The sequence below is a fragment of the Lepidochelys kempii genome, chromosome 8 (assembly GCF_965140285.1).
Source record: "Lepidochelys kempii isolate rLepKem1 chromosome 8, rLepKem1.hap1, whole genome shotgun sequence".
Classification (NCBI taxonomy): domain Eukaryota; kingdom Metazoa; phylum Chordata; order Testudines; family Cheloniidae; genus Lepidochelys; species Lepidochelys kempii.
Window position 1 is genome coordinate 70,326,888 of NC_136387.1, and position 10,103 is coordinate 70,336,990.

Sequence of the window (10,103 nt, forward strand, 5' to 3'; positions counted from 1 at the left end):
GCTGCCCTGGACCTGCCCTGGATCACCCATTGCTAGCTGCCTGCTCTGGATGTTGCTAGCTGCCTGCTCTGAACCATCCTTGCTAGCTGCCTGCTTTGGATTTTGCATGCTCTGAAACATGCCTGCTGCCTGCTACCTGCTGTGAATCCTCCTAGCTGAATGCTCTGGCTTCTCTCTGCTACATGGACTGTGTCTCGGCTTCACAGCCTCCTGACCAGATAAGGATGGGATTTGCCCAGAGGAGTTGAAGCTGAGCTGCATTCAACAAGATGCCCAACCTTTCGTCCTCTTCTGTCTGGAGTCCAAGCTCCTCTCTGCTGCTACTGTGTGAAGAATCCACGGGGACCAGAATCTCCTTGTCTCTCATCTATTCACTGTTAGCCCTTGTGGGGACCTTATCCAATGTGACGGTCATTTACCTGGTCTTCTCCTTCAAGAAGCTACAGACCACCAGCAATGCCTTCATTGTGAACGGCTGTGTAGCTGACCTGAGTGTCTGTGCCCTCTGGATGCCGCAGGAAGCGGTGCTGGGGCTGTTGCCCCCTAGCTCCTCCTCTGCTCATTCAGCAGGATACAGGCTGCTGCGGGATGGGCTCCTTGGCCTTGGCCTCACTGTCTCCCTGCTCTCCCACCTGCTGGTGGCCCTCAACCGGTATGTGCTGATCACCAAGGCACCCAGCACTTACCTGGCACTTTACCAGCAGAGGCGCACAGGGTGGATGATCGGACTTTCCTGGGCACTTGCCCTGCTCTTGGTGCTACTGCTGCCTGGGCTCTGGACACAATGGCTGTCACAGCAGTCATCTCAGCGGGAGATCAGCAGTGCCAGCAACAGTTCACACTACACTGCCCTGCTGGTAGCACTGGCCGTGCTCAGCCAGACCATGCTGCTGCTCCATTGCTACCTGGGCATCGTGAGACGGGTGCGGGTCAGCGTCAAACGGGTCAGCGTCCTCAACTTCCACCTCCTGCATCAGCTGCCCTTCCCTGCTGCCCCACTGCCTGCCCGCCGGGTTCAGCGGCGCCTCAGCAGCGTCTCCGTGCTGCTCCTGTGCTGTGTCTTCCTTCTGGGCACCCAGCCTGTGGTCTGGGTGAGCCTGCTAGGCTTCTTCCTGCAGTCCGTACCCCGGGCATTGCAGGTGACCAGCTGGCTGCTCTTCTGCTCCCTGTCTGCATTCAACCCATTGCTCTATACCTGGAAGAATGAGGAATTCAGGCGCTCTGTGCGCTCAGTGCTGCCCAGAGGAGAGACCCCAGCTATAACTGTGGCAGCAGCAGCTGCTGCCTTCCCCACGGTGTCACTGCCTTGCCAGGAACAGTTGCGGCAGGGTACCAAAGTTGAGAGCCTGGGGAACCTAGTGCTCCAGTGATCTGCTTGGGGATTGCATTCACTTCCAGGGGTGGCATTTGACACATTTGGGATGAGTGTGAGTGTAGATGACTCACAGGACTGCACAGCAGAATCCTCCACTCCCTATGGGAAAGATGTTGAACGCTGCCTTACAGACACAGCCAGGTTAAAATGTATATCAAACCAATTTCCTTCCCTGTGTAATCGACATCACCAGGGATTTACATGAGATGAAAGCATTTTATACCTCTAAAGCCCCTATGTCATGCTGTTAGTTTCTCTTTTGCATTTCTCTCAGCTTGGACAATGCCACTTAGACTTGTTTATGGTCGGTTTCACTTCACTCTCTGAGTCTTTTACTTTAGCAGGATGTTTCTGTGTTCTGTTGCAGATGTAGTCTTGTAAAAATATTTCCAGGGAGACTCTTCTACAGGGTCTGGGGCTGCTCAAACCCCCTCACCATAGGCTGGTGCATCATAGGCAGATTTAAATGAGGGCCTCAGGGTTCTAGACAGGAACCCAGAAGTTGGGATAGTGATGCAAACCTGGGGCAGCCCCCATAACCCTCCATCCCACAAACCCTCGGCACAGCCGCTTGGGTGGGTGTCCCTGAAATGTTTGGAGAAGGGCAGCAGGTTCACTCCTCTGCTTGCAACTTAAAAGGAGGATGTTATGCCCATTCCCTCTCCTCCAGTTTCTTCCCTCTCCCTGAAGGTCTGTGGGGCTTCTCCATCTTTCTCTCCCTGCCCACCCCTTTGAGGTTCCTCTCTCCCTTCCTATTGAAATCCTATTTCTCTACTCTTTTTTTTAATCCCTCTTCTTCTGTGAATTAGTTTTTTTTCTCCTTCTGTGCCACCAAATTTGCCCTCTCCCCCAAGTTTTACTCCCTGCCCCCTCTTTTTTACTGCAGCAACAGGGAGGCTGAAAGTCTCTGGTCAGCACAGCTAGGGGACTAGGAGATGGGGAGTTGGTGTTCGTCACACCTGCTCTGTAGCCTGGGACTTCTCACCCCTGCCTCAGCCTTTTCTGCTGGTGCCTTTAGTGCACAGAGGCAGATAAGCCCTCAGCCACAGGCTGCAGCCTGCCTTCCCTGCACAGCATTATCTAATTGCTGCAATTTTTTTTTAAATTGCCTGTCTGGTGCAAAAGTTAGAGCCTGCAGGACTAGCTTTAGAAACAAGGACAATCCTGGCCAAATTGGGATAATTGGTAAATATGCTTCGGCATGCAATTCCTTTCTTAAAAAAAACAAGGCGTTCCAGTGAAATAAACACCCATCCGAACACCTCTACCAAAGACCTCTAGTGAGGATCCACTTTGCAAATGCTTGTTTCTTATAAAATGTAAAGAACCCTGACAATATCTCTTTAAAGTGACCACAATGCTCACTCCATAATGCTCACTCAATCCAAATCCCACCATTCCCAATGCACTGGAGATGTTTATGCAGAAGTTAGTTACTATCTCCCACAATCTAAGGAATCCAAGAACTGCTTCCGTTAGCTCCCACTTCTCTCCTATGCTCTCCAAGAAACATCCTCCTTGTACTTCCCATTGGAGGTATCAGGGATGAAGAGGAATAAATTACATGCTGAAACTCTTATATTAATGGAGAAAAGTCTGTTTTTTAACATAATTTGCTTTGGATTTTTTTGGACAGCTCTTTAAATAAAACAAATTTTGACACCTATCTCTGCCTTGGGAAATTCTCTTTGATCAAAATATCCTACAGGTTCTCTCTCTGTTTATAGTATTATAATCTGTCCAGCTATTTATTTTCTTGTGTTAGTAGTTCTGGCATATAGCTCATGACAGCACAAATAATGAATTAAACGTTGGGTAAGTGATGTAGCTGCTCTATCACAGCAACAGCATCCAGAGATGTTAAGGTCATCTGTCCACCACCAAGACGATGAAGAGGGCAGTCCATAAGCAGATGGCACACTGTTTGTTCTGGGGTGCCATGCCCACAGAGGCGGGTCAGGGAGCTCAAGAAACCCCAACGGTAAAGACGTAAGTTAAACCTCCCATGACCCAGGAAGGTTGTGTCTGATGTACTGTCCAAAAGACTCAGGAAAGGAGCACCTTGACTTTAATTGGCCTTTCTGATGTGGCTTTGAGATGAAATTGTGAAGTAAGCTGACTTGCTAGTCACCTGGGTGCAGTAATGTGTCCAGGGCCCTGCCTTCAAACCTAATCCCTGGAGAAGCAGTGACAGCCAGGATAGGGAGGTTGGAAACTGGAGTTGTCCAGGTCACATGAGTGGTGATACGAAGGGCGGAGTTGGTAGCTGAATCCAGCTTGCCACAGTGATGACTGGAGCCCCATTCTACCACCAAGAGTTCAGCAGGTGCGATAATTAGGGCGTGTTAGTTTAGTCAATTGGATACAAAACCACAGTAGTGTTACAAAGGGATTTTACAGTTTGGGCCAAGCTGGAGACCACAGACACAGTGGATGGATTCTCTAGTATTTTAGGGGGCGGGGGCACTAAATCCTCCCACTCAGGATACAGAGTGGCAATGGAGCTTTCTGGTAGCCGCTACTGCAGCCTCTACACTTCTTCTGACAGTGGACGTAGAATCCTCTATTTTACCTCCTTTCAAAAAAGCAATTAAAAAGCTCCCTTGTCCCACAAGGACTGTTGTCGTAATGCCGTCCTGTGGAGATGCTAGGTTATAATGTGAACATTATCATTGCAGGTGCTGTCTTGCAATGAGTGCTGATGGTAGCCCCTTCCCAAGTCCATCGGTGCTGCTCATTCAGACTGCCAGAGTTGCTGCAGAGCAATACAATGCACTTCTTCCCACAACTCCACGTACCGTTTGGTTTAGCAAGTTGTCTCCATTGATTGCCTAAATCTTGCAGGCTAAGAATACAGTATGGAGCTTATGTATGTGTGTGTGATCTTACAAAGGTACAACTACATCAATTTTAATGTGGTGGGGACCAGGAGTGAAAACTCATGAGTCATGCAGCTATGCGAGAGGAAGAGCAGCAAGATGGTAAGACCTTGGGGAAGGGATGATAAGACAGCCTCCTCTTCATCTGCTGTGGATACAGCAACTGAAAAGTTTGCAGTTTACAAAGCTCTGTGAACTTTGCTTCCCTCAGCTCAGATGGTTTGCTTTGAAGTACGCTTGAATGGCCCCTCTGCTACAGCAAGACCCATGGCGTGAGACCCTGTGCTCAGCTGAAAGGCTAAACTGGTAGATATGGGGCCTACTGAGCCTTCCGGGGAGGAATAAGAGGGAACAGGGAGGGAGATCCTTGGGTCTTCTCCTCCCACCCAAAATATGTCACTTGGCTTCTATGTGAAAAGGAAGAGTGAAAATCATGTGAAATGGGAGACCACAGATTGTTGTACATGAAATGCTAACCACAGATCTGTCTGAGACTATTAACATGGTTATAGAGGCCAGAGTACTCACCTGACAGACTCAGTGGGACTAAGAGGAGAGCAAGGTAACATGAGTATAGAATGTCTGTGCTTCACCACCACTATTCCCATCTTTTCAGCACCCTCTCTGGGGGAGCGGGAGATCCACTGTGTCTCTGCTGCACCCTCTCTGCCAAAAGTGTCACCATCCTTCTTGCTAGCGAGGGCTGGGAGGAATCTCTCTCCAGTGGTCCCTCTTGAGCACTGCCAAGTACTCTGCCACCCAGGGCTGAGCACTCTGTCTAACCACTGCTAGATTCATTCCCACCACAGTAAAACAATCCTAGAGCCCAAACCCACAAGAGCTGAGCAGCTTAAATTCCCACTGAATCCATAGAAGTTGAAGACACTCGGCACCTTGCAGGACTGGGCCCACAAATAGAAGAGCAAATGTTAAATGAATAAACAAATCAGCCAACCAAATCCAAGTACTGTATTCACAAGGGAAGAAAGCTGTCTTGTGTTTAAAGCAGCACCATGTTTGGGCTCAAAAATCCACCACAAGAAAAATTGGAGGCAGCTGGCTTTAGTCCCTTCTGGAATAATGCTGCTGATTAAATCTAAAATGCTTGTTTGTTTTCATAGGGCAATATTTGAAACCCAAGCTTATTTAATTTACATTTTAAATGACAATTGTCATGTACAGAACTCCTATCTCCTAAGAGCTGCACTTGGGATTTTTTTCAGATATAGGTGCTATGTATTAAATTCCACAGAACAGTTGGAAAGCCTTTGGAAACTTCTGAGGCAATTACATTTGATTGCTAATCTTTGAGGATGCGTCTTTAGACATTCAGGTGACCAGAAAATAACATTAGATGACAATTTTGTTCTGTGCAAAGAAATTACCATAACATAATTTGTCTTAATTTCAGATCTCTCTTCCCCTTGTGAAATTACTGCTCAGAAAGATCATGTATTCCTTGACCCAGAGCTAAGCGCTTTGTCTTCCTACAGTATAAATAACCCATGGCCAGTGACATTATGCGCTTCCCAACACTGACTTAGTGTACCGGGCCAGCCTTAGGGGCAAGTGAGCAGGTGAGTTCTTTGGTTGCCAACTTCTGGGGGCATCACCTCGCTCTGCCACTAAGCTGTGTTGGAATTTTTGCTTAGCTGGCCAAGGGTGGGAGGAGCACTGAAAATGTTTTCCATTCTCGGCAGCAGAAACACCAAAGGCCAGCCCTGCTAGTATACTGGTGTGCTCTAGCACTCGCGTCATCACCTCTGGGATGAGAAAGTAGATCAGACTCCCATTCACTCCTTGGCATCTCTGCTATGCTGTATACAACTTGATTGATTCCACCGATCAGCCATTAGACTTTTGTTCACTACTGACCTGCCTCTGTCCCATTCAAATACTAACCTACACGTGAAAGGCTTTTCAGAGCTGATTACTGTTCCAAATGCCTGAGCCAGCCAGTCCTCCAAGATGTGTAATTCAATGCAGTGGGAATCCCAGCAGATAAACAGGCAACGTTCTCCATTGCTGTGACACATCATGACCCAAAAGCTGGTTTTGAGCATGGCCTAAAGAATCCTACTACTGATTCAGAAGCACCATTTTTGGTTTGGCCATTGAGGAATCCACCCTCTCCCTTAGAGCCCCTGCTCTTTGGAGATGGCTATAATTGTGAAGGGAGAGTGTGATGCCAGAGGCTAGAGCCAGGGCTGCTCTGTGAATCAGCTTGAAGGGGATGTACATGTGACCAGCCCTCCCCAACCCCCTGGAGACTAAGTGCCACAAATCAACATTCATAAGGAGCTAGCAAGAGATCCCAGTTCACCTCTTGACTCAGGTAGCTGCTGGAACAACGTGATCTTTGCTCCCAAGCTGCCAAACTGGTGCTATTTTTAAAACGTTCCCGTATAGATTAATTTCAAATAAAGCAGTTCAAGTGCAGCATCTTGTTAAGGAAAAATTGCAAATAAAAATGACAACATATAATTTCCACATCCCTTTCATCCTAAAATGTGCAAATAGATTATTGCAGCTTTGGTTAAAGTCAAAAGTCCTGTCTCCAAGTGACAGAAACCAAAGGCTTTTCTCTTCACTGTTCTCTAATGTGTAAAAAACTGTTCTATTTTTGCTCTTTCACTCCATTCTTTCCCATGCATTCTGGTTATTTTACCACTCTCTCCCACGCCACCTCTTTATTTCTCTTCCAGATCGTTAAAGTCTTTACTGCAAGTTTCTACGCTTAGAAAAAAGCATTTGTTGTGTATGCTCAGGGGACTTGGATGAAGCTGTTTGTACTGAGTGGATGGTGGAAGACTGACATGCACATGATAAATAAGAAACTAAGGGACAAATCCTTGATCCATGGATGTATAAACAGGGTGAGAGAGGTGAATTTACCTCTGTGTGCAGCATTGATGAGACCAGTACTAGAATACTGCATCAGTTCTGTGGTCCACATTTTGAAAAGGATGTTGATAAATAGAAAAGGTGCAGAAAAGAGCCACAGAAATTATTCAAGAGCTGAAGAAAATTCCTTACAGTGAGAAACTTAAAGAGCACAATCTGTTTAGCTCACCAAAGAGAAAACTGAGAGGTGACTTGATTACTGTGTATCAGTGCCTTCACAGGGAGAAAATACAGGGTACTAAAAAGCTCCTTAAACTAACGGAGGAAGGCATAACAAAAATCAATGGCTGTAAGCTGAAGCCAGACCAATTCAAATGAAAAATACACAATTTTTTCAGAGTGATTAACCATTGGAACAGACCACCAAGGGAAAGGGGGGATTCGTGATCTTTTGATGTGTTCACCTCAGGACTAGAGGCATTTCTGGAAGACATTCTTTAGTTGAACATAAGTCACCAGGCTCAGTATAGGGGTAACTAGGTGAAATTTTACAGCCTGTGTTATACAAGAGACTAGACTGGTTGATCTAATGCTTCCTTCTAGCCTTAAAATCTGTTTTTAAAGTCCTGCTTTGTGGATGTGGACAGCCCCTAGCAATGGAAGTACAGTTCTGCTATGCAAGGGTAGGCAGGAATGTGGGGGAAGAGGGGTTATGTACCCCTTGTCTAGTCCACAGTTCACCTCAGTGGGCTTCCCTGAATGTCAGTGCACAGTGGTGTGGTAGGCAGAGGAGTGGAGCAATGTAGGGGTGGGGTGGGAGGATATGATAGTACATAGATTCTTTTTTTCACCTGCTCCCGACAAAGGAATACAGCAGAGCCATGGAGGCTGCTATTTTGGCTGCAGGACAGCTCCATCATGCCCCAGGGGAGGACTCTTATCCAGGCATTGCACTACTGATGGAGATGCCCAGATAGGTGTTCAGGCCATGCATGGGATGAGAAGGTATGGAACTAGACACACACTTTTTAATAAAAATTAAAAGGGCCTCAAGACTGACCCAATAGTGATTCCTGGCTTTGCCCCTTGAGTTTCAGCACAGAGAATTTCCCCTCCAGAGCAGATAACTGCATACCCCATGCAACACACTATGTTTACAACCTGTAGCTCCTTGAAAAAACTGCTAAAAATATGGCAATTAGCCTTTAGAACTGTGTTGCTGAGGGAGAGGGCCCGTGCTGTGAGATGGGCATGATCTGTACCTGGGGAGCTCAGGCAAAGCAAGAGAACCTGATAGAACAAAACTCTTTTCTTGGGCTTATTTTAACCACCTCATGACAGAAACCCCTTGGATACTCAAGTACAGCTGAAAGAGTGCCAAAAAATAAAACCAGAGTTCCTGGGATTCCTTAAAGTTCTTTGGTCTGGCAGCTTTATGAGCCATTATCCTCAGCCTTGAGGTCTTTCCTGTTCTTTTCAGAGGGGCAGCTGAAGAAATCCAAGCTTATTTTTCACTACAAAGAAAGTATTCCATTCTCCTCGCGTGGGATGAGAAATATGAACAGCTCTTACAGCCGAAATACTACGGGATAAGAACCATGAATGGTGTTACTGTCAGTGTGAAAGGTTTAGATATGCGTTACCAAAACAGGCATGTTAATGGTACAAAGGAGCACCATCCATAGATTACAGGGGTGAACAGATACAGCAGGAAAGTACAACCTTTGAATCCTATCAAATGGAGGTATTGAGACCCCTTTGTTTAATGATTAGTCAGTGTAACTATTAAGCAGTGTTTGCCTCAAACTCTTCCCATTGTTAGAAGGTGTTGATTATCTTAGGAAATGGTTAAGTGGGTTCTGGTGACTCAGTGCGGGAGGTGACTTATTACCCCATCTGGATATAGAGGAGGTGGGAGTGGTTCTGTAGGGGAGGGAGAATCTGGTGGGTTGGCTGAGTGGTCCTGAGGGAAGAACTCTAAGAGCAGCCGAAGCTGGAAGAAAGGTCTGATCTTTATTATTTTATTGCTATTTTGTCAGTGAAGCCAAACCCCAGATCCATGTTTGTGGAGTAGCTTTGGAAAGGTGTCTGCTCACACATGGCTTCTGAAAAACCTAGGGTACCTATCTGCCATAGGACCCACTCATTAGAGAGCAGGTCTGCGGTATTACAGAGGTACAAATACAAACGTGGCTGAGGCAAGAACCATAAAAATCTTGATCTTTTCTGAAGGTAATTATGAGGTGGAGGCTGAATGCCACTCTTACAGTGGAAAAAATTGTAAATTTACCAACATTACTTCTCATTAATATATTATTAAAGGCAGGTGGCAGCCAGAATTCATTAAGCCGCAGGATGACAGTGCACACCATGCTCCTCTTGTGCTCCACCTCAGTCACACAGCTAAGTGTCCCCTTTGCTTCCTTCTCCCACTCTTGTCTCTGTGCCGTCTTCTCTGATGCTCCCTATTACTGGAACTCCCCTTCCTCTCCTTGCCCAGCATGTCTCTACCCTTTCCTTCACATCTTTCCTTAAAACACCTCTTCCATGATCCTATAAACTTTACTCTCCATTCAGAGAAGAGTTGACATCACAGTTAACCACTTTGATTTCTGTTGCATCTCAGATCTCTTTATCTGGTCAGATTAGAAGCCCTTCCATGTAGGTGTCTTGGCTTCTGCAAAGTGCCTCCTTCAGTTTTGTGCTATATGAATAATACATAACTAGTAAAAGGGTGGTAGGAAGAGGAAGGTCTTGTGGGAGCTGAAATACTGGTCAGGCTCCACTGGGACTCTCCCAAGGTTTGTATATTTTAATTCTTTAGTGGGCACGTTTGAGGTGACTCCATGCTTTGAACAAGCTTCTCCCCTTATACTGTGGGAGGGACTCTCATAATCAACCAGTAGTAGCTGGAGAAAATTATTATATATTCCCATGGCTAGTAAACAGCTTCTGTTTATGAACTTGGCTGTGCTGTGTATGATACCAGGCAGTGCAATGTACAT

General features: G+C 46.4%; 1 protein-coding gene across 1 annotated transcript; it reads left to right on the plus strand.

Annotated features, from left to right (window-relative positions):
- Nucleotides 1-269: 269 nt before the first annotated feature.
- On the plus strand, nt 270-1,370 carry GPR88 (G protein-coupled receptor 88). Its single transcript, XM_073358220.1, has one exon. The coding sequence runs from the start codon at nt 270-272 to the stop codon at nt 1,368-1,370; it is 1,101 nt and encodes a 366-aa protein (XP_073214321.1).
- The last annotated feature ends 8,733 nt before the right edge of the window (nt 1,371-10,103 follow it).